This window comes from Saccostrea cucullata, unplaced genomic scaffold (genome assembly GCF_032062105.1).
Source record: "Saccostrea cucullata isolate Sc308-1 unplaced genomic scaffold, CSIRO_AGI_Scuc_v1 ctg659, whole genome shotgun sequence".
NCBI lineage: Eukaryota > Metazoa > Mollusca > Bivalvia > Ostreida > Ostreidae > Saccostrea > Saccostrea cuccullata.
The window spans coordinates 147546-167555 of record NW_026927632.1 but is presented as its reverse complement, the minus strand read 5'-3'; the positions used below and the strand labels follow the sequence as shown (position 1 = coordinate 167555).

The following is a 20010-nucleotide window of genomic DNA, read 5'->3' as shown; positions in this document are numbered from 1 at the left end:
AAAAGACAATCAATATACTTAATTCATTTTTGCATTAAAATTGAATGTGTTCAAATATTTGCAATATACTGTATCATGTGTAAAAATATACTAGGTTTGAGTAAAAGGATAATAAACGCGGTACGCTCTTACACGAGAAAATATAAATCCATTTGGCACAACACCAATTCAAGTAGGAGTGATATATTTTATTTATGCCGTCTTAAAAAAAATTATGTGAAACATACATTAACTAAAAAAGATACACTGGTAATTTTTCAGTTGTGCGAGAGACAAATATGAAATAAAACATAACTGATAGGTAAAATTTGAATAAACAGAAAAACAAATGAGATATTTAGTTTGGTATTATTTTGGGGATGCTTCGTTACAAGTTCCTTTGACCCCATACCCCGACCAGACCTTTCGAGTATCTATAAGCACGATGTTTTTTTAATTGGCCGTATAAAACCCCATTGTAAGAGATTGTCCGGGAAGACGGAGGTGATTTTTGACATGATTATTTTATTTTTAGAAAGAAAACAATGTTTTTTTTTAAAACATAGACTATGAAATATATGGAGATAACGAAAAGTATTCAAGCTCAAAAGTCCATCAAACAATACAGATCGAGAGCAGAAGAAGCACGAATCTCTAAAACATCAGAGGTGGGACCATGGAGGAGTGAGCATCCACTGCTGACCGGTCACATCCGCCGTGTGCAATTTGTCATAATCGGGAAAGAACGGAAAAATCTGTCAAACAGTGCCTAAATAATGACCTAACAATTAGTATTAAAAACGTCAGTCAGTATTTGACCTAATGCAAAACAGGAGGAAAAACTGCAGACGTTAATTATGTTATCTACACGATTTTTGTTTATAATAATTAGTTTTAAGATGCATTGTATTTTTTAATGAAGTCAAGACAAGAAATCGCACTTTTTCCTTACATTTACGTTGCTTACATACAAATACCTTTAACAAAATGCTGCATACATTGTAAACATGATAAACACATTTTACTTTTTTTTTATTCTATAATTTACACATGCACTCTAAAAAGGTTATTCCGAAATAGGTCAGGCCTATATTCATTTGCAGACATAAACAACGCAGAGGTAAAGATACATTGGGTTTGAAAAGAGACAATACGTGTACATACGGTTGCATGTTTTGAACGCTTCATTACTCAGTAGTGCAGCACATTCCCTGTGTGTAAAAACGCCCTCAGCCTACTCGTAGTCACAGAAAATCATTTACTGCCCTACAAAGAAGAGGGAAGATGCTATTTTTTAATCTAGTTATATTCGGATTGATATTCTACCATACAGGTAAGCTTATGCTGACGAATGCCTTTGATTTTTGATCCGATTTATTTTACACAAATGCATGTATTGACAGGCAAATTCTACAATTATTATTGTTAATGTTTCTTTAAAAGTTGATTATGGTTTCTATGAAAAAAAAAAACAAATTTGCGACAAAAATGTCTAATTTAGTTTTGAAACATTAGAAGGGATTTGTGTGACATTCTATTTTTAGAATACATGTATATTAATTTTCAAATTGAAATGTCTATGATAAATAAATTATAAATATAAACTAAGAAACGCCTAAAAGAGGTCAATTGATTTTAATTTTTATGCAGCTCAATTGACCTCTTTTTTAGCATGTATCTGCAAGTAAAACATCTAATTATCTCAAATTTCAGACGCTGTTCAAAACCTGCATGTGGAGGATATTCATTATCGGACAAAGCGTGATTTGTCGAGAAGCAGAAGATCAGAAATTCAGAACTTATCTCCAGACAGCAGGCCATCCTGTCCATCTAGTCAGGTAATTCAAGACTGGTATTATCACATTCAGAATATGAAAATTGAATAAATAAAAGTGACGGTAGATTTATTTGCTTTTGATCGCAAATACAACCGGAGTATGCCAACATGAAAAGGAAAGTAATGTCGTACAAAGGTGTCATTTCTGTATATTAACCTATAAATATCAATCATTATAAAAGATAAAATGAAGGCAGTGATGGAGGTATTCAGGGTGAAACTTGTCTATCTTTGATTTATATAATTATATTTTGAGAGAAATTCACAAAAAAATGCAAATATGGGAAATACAGACATAGTACGTTAAAGCAAAACACCAAGCTTAACGTTTCCAAATAGGACTTAATCAATTTTTGCTATATTTTCAATTTGAAAAGTGAAATCTAGAATGATGCAAGAAAGTATAACGGCAAAGAATAAAAATTCTTTGCTAGGCTATACGTCGAATTACACACTGAGTACAGTTGTTGTGATGTTTTATAATGAGTTGTTCCTGTCTCAGTGGGTTCATTTACTGCTGACTCGTCAGGGTAAATTACGGGCTCCAGAACGTGCATAATCGTGTTATCATGTTTTCATGTAGAAAACGCATTAGTGACGCAAGATTTTTTTCCTATATAGTTTATAAGGTACCAATAGTTATACAGTTGAACTGAATTGCCATTATTACGAATAAATTTTTACTGACTCCTTTCACTTGAATGTTCTTTAATTAAAAAACTTTAGGAAAGCCTTTTTAAACAAATATTTATCTAAACTTTATAATATATACTAGTAATTTAAAGAATCAGCAATATCCCATCTTTATCCTGCTTTGTGAAAAAAAATTATGTTTTCTTTCGTTCCGTCAATTAGAATTCAATTGATTGCAATGTTATATTTGATAACATGGAGTACATTGTATGTACTTGAAATATATGGAGATAACGAAAAGTATTTAAGCTCAAAAGTCCATTAAACAATACACATTAAGAGCAGAGCAATCAAAGACCTCAAAAACAGCAGGGGTGGGATCAGATGCAATGGAGAAATGAGCATTCCCTGCCGGTCAAACCCGCCGTGTGCTACTTATCAAAATGGGGAAATAAAAAAAAATCCGTGACTAATTCAATATGTATATAATGGCCTAACAATTTCTGGTAGTATGAAAAAAACTTCAGTCAGCAATTAACTTAATGATGAATTGTATTTTCTTGCAAGGTCATTGTATTAACGATAAAACTTACAAAATTATGACTGCTGGTATTCTTGTTTCATCAACTTGCTTGTCAATAATTTACTTCTTTATAGAAATTGTTCATAAGTTCAGCATATAGAGTGCACGCGTCAAAGGAATCACTGTCCTGTTAAATTGGTATTCCAGGGCATCAACGATAGTTGGAAACGTAGGATAATTTGCATAACGGGTGAAGCCCTTTTATGTATGAATTATCCCACGTTTCTAACTATCGTTGATGTCCCTGGCGTACCCAACAAACTAGACATTGATTCCTTGTACTTACAATTCATCACGAAATTTGTAAATTAAGATTAAAAAAAATGTTTTGTAATAGATAAAATTTACACGAGCTTTCCCATAACAATTTCAATAGTCCCTGCCCACTGACGTCTGATACAGACAGCCGCACGAAATTTACATGCATATTAGGCTAACTTAGCTCGGCGAAATTTACTTAGTATATTCCGCAACTCATCTCAACTTTTACAGAGTAAACACAGGGAAAACAAATAGAATAGATATGATCGAAATATATTTAAATCAACTCCTTTATTTTCGACTTCAGGTGAATGGTAATGGAAATTAACAAGTACGAGGGTGAACCAGAAGTAGTGCCATTCTCACTAAATTTAGAACGAAATTAAGGTGATAGACAAATGCAACCCAGTTGGGTTTTGATTGGCATGACATCTGTGACAAAGAAATAGCTTGGTTATATCTACTAGCGTTTGGCAGTCAAGGTCAGGGTCCTTGAGTAGCAGTGGTGCTGGCACAAAAAAATACCTCATTACTTAATGACCCTGAGAGCGGAGTACGAGGGTCTCGTATAACCCTCCTTCGGCAAGTGTGGCACCTCAATATGAGTGAACAATAGTCGAAGGGGACATTAAAGAACAACGTTTTTTTAAAAAAAACAAACAAACAAACAAAACAATTGCATTATAACGACTTTCACACAATCGAACTTTATTACTTTAGATGTTCGAAACCCTTTAGAAATATTCATTTGCCAAAAGCTTGACTCTGTTTAAAAATCTATCTTACTCTTAAGTATAAAATAAGCTCGAATACAAAAACTCTGTATGCACGCCAAATTAATAATAACATGAATGTTACAAAGTGGAAATTCACAGTGAAAAATGTTTGTCTCTATAAACTGCAATATGAATTTTCTTTTATCTTCTGAGAATGTAAAGCCACGGTAATGTTAGGGTCCATAGAATATTTTGATATGACGCATTACATGTATCATTATTTTTGTTGTTTTTTTTTTATATTAGTGATAATCGTTCTTAACTTCTTATAATTGATATAAGGTAAGATTAAATTGAAATTGAATTTGGTTACATGTTTACAGATACATAACAAATATGATGAAATTATATTAAATGATCAAACATATCAATTATTTTATTTTTGTAGTCTGTTCCTCCAAACAGAATAAATACAACACAGAGATTAAGGGACCTTAGAACTGAGATGAATCGGTTAGGAATCCAAGCTTATATTATACCATCAGAAGATGCACATCAGGTAAGGTTACATAACTGATATGAATTGTGGTGATAATGAATATTTATCACAGAAATAGTCAACAAACTCTCATCAGGAAGGTAACAAACTTAAAGTTTGCATTATTTCCTTTTCTAGGGACTCTAAAAGTAATTTATAAATTGTGTCTCAGATTATATGAACCAATTTTACGATTTTGTTAAACCCAATGTAATGAATTTTGAATTGAACAAAATGTGTTATAAACATTGTATATACTGTCCAAATTGTAACATATAATCTTGGCGGCCTGTATACTGAATGTCGTGCATATTAAATAAGATTTATGAAAAGAAATGGTATGATATTTTGGAATTGGTGAAGTTGTTCGATAATCCTGTTTTTTCTAAAGGAACCGTTGTTCATTTTAGAGTGAGTACACTTCTCCATATGATAAAAGAAGACAATTTATATCGGGTCTTTCGGGATCTGCTGGTAAGTCTAAATAATTGAGTGCATTAATCCATGGCTAAACGTCAGTCGTATAAAACGCTTCATCTTATTTAGTAAAATACAAAAAATGTTACATCAGCAAACATTTCAATGTAGAAATTATGATAATATTACGTTTAATATGTAAAAGATTGCTTTTACATGTTGGATATTGTAGATGTATATAGCGTGTTTCTATTTTTCAATATACATTATGCATGTTACATAATCATAACATATTGTGTATGAAACATATGGAGATAACGAATAATATGCAAGATCAAAAGTCCATTAAACAATACAAAAAAAGGAGCAGAGCAAACACGGACCTCCAAAACATCGGAGGTGGGATCAGGTGCCATGGAGGAGTAAGCATTCCCTGCCGACCGGTCATACCCGCCGTGCGCTCCTTGTCATGATCGGAAAATAACGGAAAAATCTGTCGTCAATTCAGTGTATAAATAATGGACTAATTAGTACGAAACACTTCCGTCAGCATTTGACACAATTAAAAATTGTATTTGCTGATAATTAAGGTCATTGTATCGACCATAGAAATCATGACTTTAAACAAGACAGGTGAAATTCTTGTTTCATCAACTTGTTTGGCAGTAATTTACCTCGTTTTAGAAATTGTTCATACGTAGAGCATGCTGCTCTTGCGTATCGAATCAACTGAGATATAAAACTCTGTATGCAGGTGATGAGGGTATATTGCAGCATAAGTAAGGGAAATTGGCGATAGAAAAGTTAAAGTCATCACGTTTATCAGAGAGTTTTGTTGTTAAATTATCATTAACGTCTTTTTCGTATCATTCTTTTAAAATGAAAAGAAAATACTAAGATATGTTATAATTAAATTTGTAGTGGAGCATGTATCATATTTATGCTTACATGACAATAACATTAACATGCAACCAACAATAACACTAACATTCATCCATGAATATTATATCAATATGCCAGAAATTTAATTTTTCAAAATTAATTTGTATATAGGGAAGGAGAGAGGTTAAAAACATTATACTTAAGCTATTTTTCCAAAGTATTTTTTATTTTTGATTTATTTAAAAGTAAAATGACTTTTCTGTAAGGTTATGCGATTGTGACTCAGACACAGGCAGCTCTGTGGACGGACGCACGTTACTTTTTACAGGCAGAAGATGAGATGGATTGTAACTGGATTCTAATGAAATTGGGTAATAAATAATACATTTTATAAAGATGTTCGCGTGTGTTGAAGTCAGAGAGAGAGAGAGAGAGAGAGAGAGAGAGAGAGAGAGAGAGAGAGAGAGAGAGAGAGAGAGAGAGAGTTTATCTGAATAAAGGAGACATTGAATTATACCAGTGTTTGTGTTTGGAGTTGACAAAAATGTCTTCTGTTTTTAAAACATATTTTAAAGCTTGTTTCTTCTTCCAATTTTATAATAGGTGAAACAGGAGTACCTTCTGCCACAGAATGGCTAGTATCAGTCCTTGAAGATTCACCAAATGCCAAAGTTGGAGCGTATCCGTTCTTTCTTGGCAGTAGTATGTATTTTAAGTGTCTTAAGAAGAGTTTGAAACATTTCTGTTATATGTCTTTCCCCTAATGGTAAATAAATATATTGATGGTTGACAAAAGTCTACCTAACTTTCTGCCTGACAGGCTGTTTGTTATAATTTAATATTCTTAAAATGGTTTGAAATAAAAAAAATGTTAAGATTGTGTTCGCTATGTCGTTAGGTATTACTTATAGGTATAATTATAATCTTGACGTAAGATCTTGTCATCAAAGTCATATAGTATTTGCAATGGTTTGATTCTACAAGCTAGAGATTTCTTCTTCTTTTTCTGGAAGAAAAAAAAATATTAATCACAACAGTAATACAAAGTTGTTTTTCAATGCATTGCTCACTATAGTGACGCATTATTTATCCTTTTATTAAAGAAAAGTGGGAGAGCTACGAAGAAGAACTTTCTAAGGAAAACATCACAATGACAAAGACAGATGAAGACTTAATTGACAAAATATGGACAACTGGACGTCCACAGGAACCTAATTCTCCCATAAACGCTCTTCCATACAAATTCTCAGGTATAGGTATATAACCGGGGGTGCTTGGGGACATAGCTCGAACCATTTCTGTTAACGGAATATCTTCTGTGTAACGTTTAAAAAGCATTAAAAAATCTTAAAATCCAAAATATAGTCATGAAATTAAAATAACCTGTAATGAAAAAAAATACTCACAAATACTGAAAGATTAATGAATATTGTTCTTTTATAAAAGATAAAAAATATGATATTTTATTATAATCGAAGAACCCTTGAGGTAGGCATAGGAGCCAGGCTAGAAGTTCAGTCACCGAACACATGTAGGTGCTAATGGGAAAATGCACTGTGAATGTACTTAAATGAAGTGTACAATGATTATTTTTAATTTCCCTGTTTCTATTTTCAAAAAATGTATTCGATTTTATATCTAATGCGATACCTTTGCTTTGTGATGGTATTTCGAGCATACAAATAAAATATATAAGATGTGGAATGTAACAACTTTTTTAATGAAACTTTAGGAAAAACCTGGCAGGATAAGATTACTGACATTCACAAAGCTATGGAGAAAAAAGGAACTGACTCTATGATTGTATCAAGTCTGGATGAAACAGCATGTGAGTTTATTTAAGATAACTTTGTTGTATTTGTTAAAACAGTTTTCCGTTTATTAACAGCTGTTTTGTAAAAGCATAAATGTGAATTTATGACTTAATTAAATCAGGGGCTACCTAATCCCTCATCTTAAATTTCCAGGAGTCAGTGTTTATGCCTAATGCAGAATTCTATTGTTTATAGTTTATATGAGAATGTTCACTGTTTTTATCATTTTTAACTTGATTTAAAATTTAGAAGACAACTCTTTGAGCGCTATTTTTGCCCTTTATATTGATTCACATAATTATTATAAGCAAATATTTTGCTGCATTTACAGCATTTAATACTTTTTAGGGTTACTGAACTTGAGAGCTGAGGACATTTTATACAGCCCATTCTTTCTCTCCTATATAATTGTTGACAGGAAAAAGAACGAAACAACGTAAGCATTCTTTATTTTTTAATTTCATTTAATTATATTTATTGTTTTAAAATAACGTATTAAAAAAGTTCTATAATTTTGAAATCAGTACTTAGATGTATACAAAAGAGTAAATACTGCGAACATATTGGTTAACTCTATGATTACTGCTTCCCCAGATTTTGCTGTTATGCTATGAATTTATTTTGAAAGAACTGCTTTTTTTTTTTTTATTAATTTCATTGACTAGGTTGTATATAAAAGATCATACCAGGAAACTGACACAGCCTCCAACAGATCCAGAAACTACTAAAAAACTACATGAACATCTTAACACAGGAAGTACAGGTTCTTGTAGTGGACAGATGGGATATTGTGTAATGGTATGTGAAAAATATATCTTATGTCAAACAATAGACTCGGAATGTTATTTTTAATAACATAGTAAAATTGTTTATTTAATGTTTTACATAAAATGATTACATTGGATTATGAACATGCGCCTTGAAACATTTAAATCAAATCATTGTATATGTAGCCAATCAATGTGTATTTCTCAGCTTATCAGAGCTTATAAATTATGAACCACTTAATACTTATCTGACATTTGCAAAGAACATAAATGAAATACAATCTCTCCTGTTTGGTATTCTAATTAGGAAAGCTAATTGCGGTAGAATCACTGCTTCAGTTTGTTTCATAAGCTGCTGCCGAGAAACAGTAAACTACTCTGATCACTTAAGATCTAGTTCTTTAGTCTCTCATTGTCTAAATACCACAGTGCTACAGGTGTCTTGACGAGGTTAGTTTATGACTTGGTGACTTGACCTAATAAAGTACTACAGGTGTCTTGATGACGTTAGTTTGTGACATGTTTCTTGGTAAATTTTTAGTCAGTTGCGTCAGGCCTTTCTTTCTATTATTTCTGTTCTTATTGTTATTTTTGAAGCTGCTTTCATTCAATTTAATCGTGATTCTAAATGGAAACTTAAGTTGACTCAATTCATAGTCCTGTGTACATCATGATTGTAAAGATATTAAAAAACATTTTGATTTTGCTTCATTAGCCATGATGGCTATGGCTAGGAATGTTTAAAAAAAAAAACTAGGTTTCCTTTCTGATATAAATATATCTTTTTACATTTAGGTTTTGGAATATGAACCGAAGGAAATGATAAATAAGCTGAGTTCAGTGGTTGCTAACAGCGAGAAAGTCTTGATTTCACCTTCAAATGTAGCTATGCAATATTTTCAGTTGTACCAAAGGTAATGCATTCCTTAATTGCCATAATTAAATGCAATATGCACATCAAGTTTTCTTCATCAAAGGAATATGGAATTATACCAAGTTTCAACATCTGATGACATAACACTCCAGGGCTTTCCTGTCACCGAGGAGCAAATATTCTGGTATGTCACCCTCGAAGCCACCATGTAATATATGTATAATATATCTGTCTTCGACAACAGTCAAAGACAAATATATAATACGAAAACACTACAGATCTGCAATAATAAATTCGTTTGCAATCATTTGCATTGTCACTTTTTAAAAATATACCAGTAACTCTGCGTACTTATCACCAATTCAGCATTCTTCTATAAGGGTCGCCCGCATGGTGCAGTGGTTAGAGAGTCTGCTCCAAGGCTTTTCGGCATCGGGTGACATAACACTCCAGGGGCAAATACTCTGGTATAATCGCCCGAGAAGCCATGTGGTATATGTTATATGACATTTTTAAAATTAAAAGAAAATTGAAAATCATTCAGAATCGTTAAAATTTACACAAATAATCCAAAAATGCCTTCTTGACGTTAAGAAATACGCCGACTTGTTTACTTTTTCTTGGCAACCGACGTCATAAAATCTCGAACCCGAACTAAAATGCGCAACGTAAAAACACGTGAACATGATCGAAAGGGTGACATAACTGTTTCCGTCGGGGGTGACATAACTGTTTCCGGCGTGACATAACTGTTTCCGGTGTGACTCAGAGTAAAGTTCATTGGAAAGCGGTATTTGTGCAATTTTTCAGGGTTTATAGCGAAACTTATTACATTTGTGATATAATAAGAAAACTTATTCAAAAATGTTAAATATAATGTCACACTCGAAGCCATTTAATATATGTATAATATATTTGTCTTTGACCATGGTCAAAGACAAATATATAAAACCAAAACGCTACAGATCTGCAATAATGAATTCGTTTGCAATCATTTGCATTGTCACTTTTTAAAAATATAACTCTGCGTACTTGTCACCAATTCAAGCTTTCTTCTATAAGAAAAAATTCTCGAGGGGGACGTTAAACAATGAATGAATGAATCAATCAATCAATCAATCAATCAATTAATTAAGCAATCAATCAATCTTTTGTAAGGTTAAACGCTGGCCATGGGTCGGCATTTATAAGCTATATTCCATTCTTTCATTCTTTGATGTGTTACTTTATGTTTTTATAACTTAGGAAAAGAGGGTACAGGAAAACACACCCATAAAATTACAAAAGGCAGAAAAAAATGAAGTCGAGAAAAGCGGAATGATCAATTCACACGTAAGATTTCTTCATGCAAAATCTATACGTTTTTAATGTAAACATTATTAAAATTATTTGCTAATAATTTCTTTAAATTAAACTTCAAATGTAAAAGTAAATTTTAATGACTAATGACTTTGAATAGGTACGTGACGCAGCTGCATTGATATCTTTCATTGCAAAGTTGGAGAAGGAGGTAAGAAAGAATACTGTGTAAGAAAGAGAGATATATAAGAAACATTAGTCCAAACGTGATTTGAAAATAAGATTGCAGTTTTCATGTGAAAAACAGTGTCTTTTTTAATGCCATGATAATAATAATGTATTTCTCAAATGTATTTTTTCAGATTCCTAAAATGTTTTTGGAACAAAATCTTCGCTCTTGTAGTTTTTTAAAAGAGCTGTGCTTTTAATAATTTAAGTGATTAATCTTAAGGCTCAATCAGGCACGTAAAAAGATCCTATTTTGTTTCAAAGTCTAATACCCGGTATGAAGATTTCAGATAGTACATTTTGTCGCCATGCATGTGCATACTGAAGCCAGAAAATTAAATAACAATTTGTCAAACACCGCATCTATACTTTCTTTTCTCATACTGTTTCTTTTAAGTTTAACTCTTGTAACTCTGCAAGATCACAAAAGATAAGAAATCCTTGAAAGGGTATAAGTTAAATTCAGATAAAAGGTTTGTTCGCCGAGTAAAGAGATTCATTTACATTAAAACAACTTTTAAAATTAAAATTACGATATAATTATGACCCATATAATTAAAAATAAGGGTCATAATATGACTATGTCTACTTTTATAAAATTGTTTACTAAGCAAGTGAATGAGATATCAGAATTGTTTTTTTTGCGGCTTTTTCTAGAAAATTATTTAAATTAATTTAGAAGGATTTGATAATAATAATGACTTGCATTTGGCTATAATTGTGTTTAGGTTAAAGCGGGAAGGAAATGGACAGAATTGTCAGCGGCTGAAGATCTGGCCAAATTTAGAGGGTGAGAAAAAAATTACAAACTCGTAAAATTTTACCTCAAGAAAATAGTGTTCTCAGATAAACAAACATAAAACATACATTGTTAATTTCATTGAAACTTTAAACGATATTGACTCAAATGTCAAAAGATGCATCAAGGAAGTTCTCAACTAAATCGTATGAAAAATGATATCAACTTTACAATTAAGAAATTTTTGTCATTTACATTTATATATATATATATATATATATGTTTAAATAGTGCATCTATTGGTAATTTATAACTTTAATTACTTCTCGTATTTCTACAGGAAAACCATTTAAAGACGATGACGTAAAGATATAGAAATAATTAAGCATTGAATTCATATTTTGGGCTGTCTTCGGTCCTATAACACACCTGGCCGTGCCGACAAATTGAATACCGCGCGTTAGCGCGGTATGATAAATTTGTCGGCACGGCCAGGTGTGTTATAGGACCGAAGACAGCCAAAAATATGAATTCAATGCTTATATTTACATTCTCTAATTTTCATTCTTCATAATTGCTTATTTTGTTAATCTTTAATGTGAATTTAGCGCCCTTCAAAACTGACGTGGTTAATAAACGTAAGAGCCGTTTGTGACGTCAGATGACATTGCAAAGTTAAATAACGCAAAAAAACTTTGCGAGGAAAAAAAGTGACAAATTAATTTTAAACGCACATTTGTAGTATTTCTACGGTAATTTAACAGGATTATAGTCTTTAATTAAATTGAGTCAAAACATTGTACATTTTTGTGTTCCTAGATTGTAGAAAATGCATATAGTTCCTACTGTGTATTCTACCGCGCGGTGACAAGGTTTCGCGTGTGTTATGGAAATTTGAATGTCGTGGATCTCTAATGAATTTCATAAGGAAAACTACACGGAATGTAAATATATCTTTTTGTTTGCTATTTCTGAGAAAATACATGTAAATAATGTATTCAGTTACTTAATGTTGATATAAGATAATGTGAAAAATTGTTCTATTTTAAATTTAAATCGTATTATATTTGTTTCTTTGTTTATCGATCATAGGAAGCAACAATACAATCGCGGTCTGAGTTTTGATACCATCTCCTCGAGTGGATCCAATGGTGCAGTGATCCACTACGCTCCCACAAACCTGACAGATAAAGAGATAACAACAACAGAGATGTACCTACTGGATTCTGGAGGACAATATCTGTAAGTTAACTAAGACCAATAAACAAACATTTATTTTAACCCTAAGGTCTTGGAATACAAATACTATTCATTCAAATGTTTTTTTACAAAAAATATACGAATTAATTTTATGTTTTTGAATGCGGAAAAAATATCTTGTTTATATTAAAAATACGAAAAAAGATATACTAGTACTTACATGCATTATATAGTCTCAAAGTTTTATAAACCTTTTATGTTCTTCATGCGGTAGAGATGGGACAACGGATGTCACGAGAACATTTCATTTTGGAACTCCAACGGATTATCAAAAGGTAGAAAAAAGAAAAAAAAGGATATGCTTTCTACAGAAAAATGTAGTTAGAACTTCTCATTCCTTGTCAGGAATTTCAAGGACATTATTTTTTGTTAGGTTTCTAAATACCTATTTAAGTCAATTCTTACTTTTACAAATGATATAAATGTAAAAAAAAAATAGAAATGAGATCCCGCCCTTAGAGCCACCAAAATTTTATTTGTTTTCTAAACAATTTAATTCACAGATTTTCATTGTTTGCGTTTTGGTTAGATGACTCATTAAAGACAGATGGACTCGTATGGACAAATGTTGGATAAAAAAGCCCCTCTGTGCTTCAACCATGATGTGTATATTTATAATGAATAAAGATTAAAGAGTAAACAAAATATTGATTTGCCTATTCTAACCAACAGGAATGCTACACTCGTGTGTTGATGGGGTCGGTAGATCTTGCCAGAGTTAAGATCCTGAAGAGTAAAAACGGTCCTCACGGTGAAAAACATGATATTTATATTCTAAAACTTATTAATGAAATGAGTTAATTAGCTATTGGCTTGATTTTTGTGCCATCAGTAAATGAATTCGTTATAATACATCCCTCTGTTACAATTTTATAAAAGGGATTTAATGTGCGTTAACTGCAAAAGCAAAACCATGATTTCACTTAATGATGATCAGGAAAATAATGCCATTTTCGTTTCTCTTAGGTCAGGAACTTGACATTCTGGCTCGTCGTCCTTTATGGGATGTTGGACTTCATTATAAACATGGAACTGGTCATGGAATAGGGATGTTCCTAGGGGTTCATGAATGTTAGTATTTTTAGCTCACCTGAGCCAAAGGCTCAAGTTTCTGATCAAAATTTGTCCGTTGTCTGTCGTTGTCGTCGTCGTTGTCGTTGTAAACTTTACACATTTTTATCTTCTTCTCAAGAACCACTGGGCCAATTGCAACCAAACTTGCTACAAAGTATCCTTGGGTAAAGGGAATTCAAGTTTGTTCAAATGAAGGGCCACACCCTTTTCCAAGGGGAGATAATTATGAATTAGAGAAAAATTAGTGGCATTTTTAAAAAATCTTCTTCTCAAGAACCACTGGGCCAGGAAAAATGAAAATGAAAAAAAAGGAAAATGAAAAATGGGCCATGTAGAATCATCTTCAGGTAGGGTAGATTCAAGTTTGTTCAAAGCATGACCCCTGGAGGTAGGGTGGGGGCAAAATGGCCGATCAAAGTTTTACATAGGAATATATAGTAAAAATCTTTAAAAATCTTCTCCTCAAGAACCACTTGGCCAGGAAAGATGAAGCTCATGTGGAATCATCTTCAGGTAGTGTAAATTCAAGTTTGTTCAAATCATGACCCCCGGGGGTAGGGTGGGGCCAAAATGGCCGATCAAAGTTTTACATAGGAATATATAGGAAAAATCTTTTAAAATCTTCTTCTCAAGAACCACTTGGCCGGGAAAGATGAAACTCATGTGGAATCATCCTCAGGTAGTGTAGATTCAAATTTGTTCAAAGCATGATCCCCGGGGGTAGGGTGGGGCCAAAATGGCCGATCAAAGTTTTACATAGGAATATATAGGAAAAATCTTCAAAAATCTTCTTCTCAAGAACCACTTGGCCAAGAAAGTTGAAACTCATATGGAATCATCCTCAGGTAGTGTAGATTCAAGTTTGTTCAAATCATGACCCCCGGGGATAGGGTGGGGCCAAAATGGCCGATCAAATTTTTACATAGGAATACATAGGAAAAATCTTCTTCTCAAGAGCCATTGAGACAGGAAAGATGAAACTTGTGGAATCACCCCCAGGTAGTGTAGATTCAAGTTTGTTCAAATCATGACCCCCAGGGGTAGGGTGGGGCCAAATGGCCGATAAAAGTTTTAAAAAGGAATATATAGGGAAACCTTTTAAATCTTCTTTTCAAGTACTTCAAAGCCCATCTTCGCTAGCCAAGGGTTTCCGGTCCGATACCTACTCTAGTAGAGTAGGTATCGGATCGGAAACCCTTGGCTAGCGAAGATGTTCAAAGCCATGCTTAGTGATATTCATAGGGAATCATCCTCAGGTATTGTAGATTGTGGTTTGTTGAAATCATGACCCCCTGGGGGGTTAAAATTCAAGACCCCCCTCCCCGCCCTCAGTAAACTTTCAGTTCTGAACTGATATGTGCATTTTTCTAGCCATTTGCTCAGGTGAGCGATGTGGCCCCTGGGCCTCTTGTTATGGTATAATAGGGTACATGCTTTGTGGTACATTTTAGGGTATGCAGTGTATGAAAAATCAAGTCCATGTTTACTCTTAAGTGATCATGGATCATGGTATATATATATATATATATATATATATATATATATATATATATATATATATATATATATATATATATATATATATATACATTGAAGTACTTAGTAATTTGCAAAATTGATTAGGCCCAATAAAGCAAAAACTTTCATGTGCTCGTATGTATATATACAAGAAGCACATGTATTATTAGTTACACAGTCAGTTAGTGACCTAATACGGATTCATACAGGGTGTGAAATGGAAATCCGTATTGGGCGAGGCGAAGCCGAGTCCCAATACGGATTTCCATTTCACACCCTGTATGAATCCGTATTAGGTCACTAACTGACTGTGTAACGAATTTATCCCGCTGAAGACCTTTTTCAATATAAAAAAAAATATTTGTGCATATTATGAAAATATTAGTTTTTATCCAATAACAATCAACATAAAATATCGTTACGGTAACAAGAAATTTAATTGAACTACCGTAGACTTACTACCTACGTTTAACCGTTTCTTAGCCGCCATTTTTATTTACAATAACAACGCTTCGAACGGAATCGCGTGCCCGATTTTCATATTACGCCTCGACGGAGACGTAATATGGAAATGGAGACGTAATACGGAAATTTTCAGGGCGTCATGTGATCAGCCTTTATCCAATCAGCAATCGACAAATTTGTCTGAAGCGGGATAAATACATTTACCCCACCTCTGTCGATTTTTCCGTGAAATCCTGGCTTACGATTGGTTAAAGTCTGTCACGTGAAGACATTGGATTACTTATACCCAGTCAGTTGTAAATCTATACCCGGTCAGTTGTGAATCTATACCCGGTCGATGTATTACGTCACAAACACAAACGTGGCGTCATAATAGGCATAGTATAAGCGTGATGAAGCATTTAGCAAAGAAAACCATTTTTAAACTACAGACAAAACGTAAATGTTTCATCGGTGGGGTAAATTCGTTACACAGTCTTTTAGTGACAGGGTATGGGATATATACCTGGTTAGTAAATTTCATACCTGACTCGGCTCCGCCTCGCCAGGTATGAAATTATATATATATATATATATATATATATATATATATAGACTATGTAACTAATAAAACCAAACGTATAGACTTTAAACTTTAAGGAAAACGTCCCAACATTGAGCCAAATATCAGTCATGGTATACATGTACATATATGACAAAGAATAGCGAGAATGATCCAATAAATAATCCTTCCCAGTCTTAAAATATTCTGTCATCTGAAAATGCAAATATTCTTCGTTAATCTAATATAATTTGAAGAAATTTTTAGTAAAATATTTGTTTATACAGAATCTTTCAGATATTAATTTTCAGTTTTCGTTCAGACCCTCCATCGATAGGAATGAACGGACGTCCCATTTCCTCCAATGATGCCCCAATCAAAGAGGGACAGTTCTTTTCTGATGGTATTTGTAATCTTTTTCTAAAATCTGTTACGAATCCAAAACGTATATTTAAATTGTAAGAACCAATTAAGAGATTTTATTTACATACAACAAACTTATCAAATATATATCTATAGAACCTGGTTATTATGAAGACGGCAGCTTTGGTGTACGAATAGAGAGCATACTGATGGTTAAGGAAGTGGAATTGAAGGTTTGTAATCTAAATTCATTTGAAAATATTGAAGTATAAAACTTTTATGTTTAGAAAAGTAATGTATAATATTTATTGTTGAATTAACTGGTACATTAATTTGCCATCAGACATTGCATAAAAATTGAAATATTCAGTAGTATTTGTAATATTTCAAGTTTATTTTTAAATGCCTTAATCCCAGCTGAACTAATTGACAACTTTGTGATAGGATTTTTTTCTCTTAAATAAACTCTAGAAATGGAATAATACGTTATTGATGAATCTTGTATCATTAAAGGGAAATTCTTGAAGAATATGAAGGTTTTTATTCTTTGAACAAGTATACACGCAGAAGTTTGAGAATACATTTAAAACATTAACAAATATATTTTATCCTACAGTATAAGTTTTCCGACTCTAAATTCCTTGGATTCGAAACTATCACTTTGGTTCCATTTGAACCGAACCTCATCCAATACGACATGCTTTCCGGAGATCAGGTATGGCCAATTCATATAACATATTTTTTGGGGGATTTTCATTTAAAATACTCTGTTAGATATTATTTATTTCAAAATTTTTAATGCAATTGAGAATTATACTTCTTAAAAATGCTGTATTAATAGGCATTTGATATAATTCATTTTTGCTTTCTTCAGATTGAATGGATCAATGCATTCCACAAAAAAGTTCAGGCAACTATCGGTCCTCTGTTGATGAATAATGACAGACAAGCTTATGATTGGCTAGTGAGAAGAACAAAGGCGATAACTCGTCAAACTAGCGTTTCTCTAGGTTTAAACAAATCGCCATCTCTTTTACTTTTCTTGATATCAGCTGCTCTGATGTTTATTTTTTAAGTTCTTATTTTTGAAAAAAATTGCTCTATATAATTATTTAATATTTTTTAATACACTTAAAAATTTTCGAGAAGCTTAGGTAAGTCAATTTTGATGTACGAACAGGAATTTGTTTCAGTGAAGATCTTTTTATGACAACAAATGTATATATCTTAAATGAATTTCCATGCATAAATTTATTACATTTTATTCTGTTTGTTGATATAAAAGTTAAGATAGGCGTCTGAAAATATAAAAAAAACCCCTTAAAACACTAATGTTATGGGGAAGTGCACAATCAGGTTAATGCAGAGGCACATTTCCGGTAATAATACATTACTGAATATATGTTTTTTTTCTTTACCACTCAATTTCTCTTTTATCAAACCTGATACATATACAATAATTTATAGTTTGCAAAAAAGTATATCACCATATCATGTTTGAATTTTGCGTGGATATTGAAATCTATATTTTGATAAATTTTAGATTAAAAGTGGAATAGTTAATACTAAATTTACCTTATATGCGTGTCCACCGATGAATGTTATTGATACTTTCTAAGATCTTTTTCCCTTCAAAATATCCACTAATTGATTGCCTCATAGATCAAATATTGTATTGTTAAACAATGAACAGGGTTTAAATGTGTACGCGGGCCTGGTTTTGGTAGTATATGATCTTAAAATATTGGAAAATTATATGTACTTTAGAATATAGTTTATGGGCAAAGAAAATTATAGTTAATAAAATTACAAATATTATGATATGTCATAATTGAAATCATACAATTATAAAATAGGTACGAACAATTAAGCCGTTGAGGAAACAAACCTATCACAAAAAACTTTAATATTTATAACGTGTAAAAGACTGAAAAACAATAAGTAACTAATGCTTGAAGAAATATCACTAACAACATAGGTTGTTTGCTTGTATATTGTTTAACGTCCCTCTCGAGAATTTTTCACTCATATGGAGGCGCCACCAATTGCCGGTGGAGAGCTGCAAATTTCTGTCCTATACTGGACACTTAGGGCCATTGAGCAGGAGGGATCTTTTTCGTGCCAGTACCTATCGGGATACGAAACCTCGGTTTATACGGTCTCATCCGAAAGACTGATCTACACGTCCCACAGTGGATTCGAACCCGCGACTTTAAGATTTACTTCGCAACTCTAGGGCATACGCTGTAACCTGTGTTACGCGGGCGACTTGACAACATAGAAAAAAATAAAACATCTTATATCAAAGTTTTAATTTTTTTAGAATATTTGTTATATTCTTTAACTGAACTCTTATCCCCAACCCACCCACCCCCCTAAATGAAAAAAAATCTACATGCGGGTGTGACCAGTCTTCAGGGGATGCTCACACCTCCATGGCACCTGATCATACCTCTGATGTATTGGAGGTCCGTGTTTTTTCTGCTCCTATTTTGGGTTGTTTTATAGACTTTTTGATCTTGAATACTGTTCGTTATATTAATTATATCTCCATATGTTTCATTCTAATAAAGAATTAGCAGGAAAAAAATCAATTATTTGAAATGGATGAGACAGCAGTTTTTATTTGGAAGATGTTATTAAAATATTACCACTTGTCTTTAAATTATATTCAAGTTTTAAGAGTACTGTTCAACAATATATTCAAGAAGCGGTGTGACTCAAATGTGGACACTCAAAAATTCCAAAGAATCTTTGGACAATTTGAAATCAAATAATTTTACCAAAATTCACCGCTCAAAGACATACAACATGTTATACACATTCATTCCCCACAATAATTTAAAGTCTACTAGGCTTTTTGATATCATTGACAGCTGCTTTTTAGATTAAAATGCAACTCATAAATTTACTTATATGGTCATTGGTCACTTGCAAAATTATTTTGTTAAAACATTCTGGTTGTACACACAAGTACTCTGAAGTTGGCATAAAAACGATGCTTGAGTTTCTGATTGACAATATGTATGTAGTTTTTGGAGATCAGGTCTTCCTACAATCTGTTGGAATTCCCATTGGTACCAATTTCGCTCAGTTATTAGCAGACTTATTTTTGTATTTATATGAAGCAGAATTTGTGCAAAACCGTATGTGTGAATAGAAGAAAACGCTTGTTGTATCCTTCATCTCGATATTTAGATATACCGACGACGTACTGTCAAT

At 32.5% G+C, this 20010-nt stretch overlaps 1 protein-coding gene across 1 annotated transcript; it reads left to right on the top strand.

Moving 5' to 3' along the window:
- The first annotated feature begins 1163 nt into the window (after positions 1 to 1163).
- Positions 1164 to 17908, top strand: LOC134275050 (xaa-Pro aminopeptidase 1-like). The gene is given in 23 exon segments (XM_062757290.1): positions 1164 to 1312; positions 1693 to 1817; positions 4458 to 4568; positions 4958 to 5021; positions 6113 to 6217; positions 6450 to 6548; positions 6950 to 7096; positions 7579 to 7674; positions 8009 to 8096; positions 8326 to 8458; positions 9223 to 9306; positions 9309 to 9341; positions 10547 to 10633; positions 10761 to 10811; positions 11557 to 11618; positions 12660 to 12809; positions 13042 to 13102; positions 13500 to 13578; positions 13794 to 13898; positions 16748 to 16828; positions 16945 to 17021; positions 17405 to 17503; positions 17663 to 17908. Coding segments are annotated over 23 exon segments (2187 nt in total). The 5' UTR covers positions 1164 to 1263; the 3' UTR covers positions 17864 to 17908.
- Positions 17909 to 20010: the final 2102 nt, after the last annotated feature.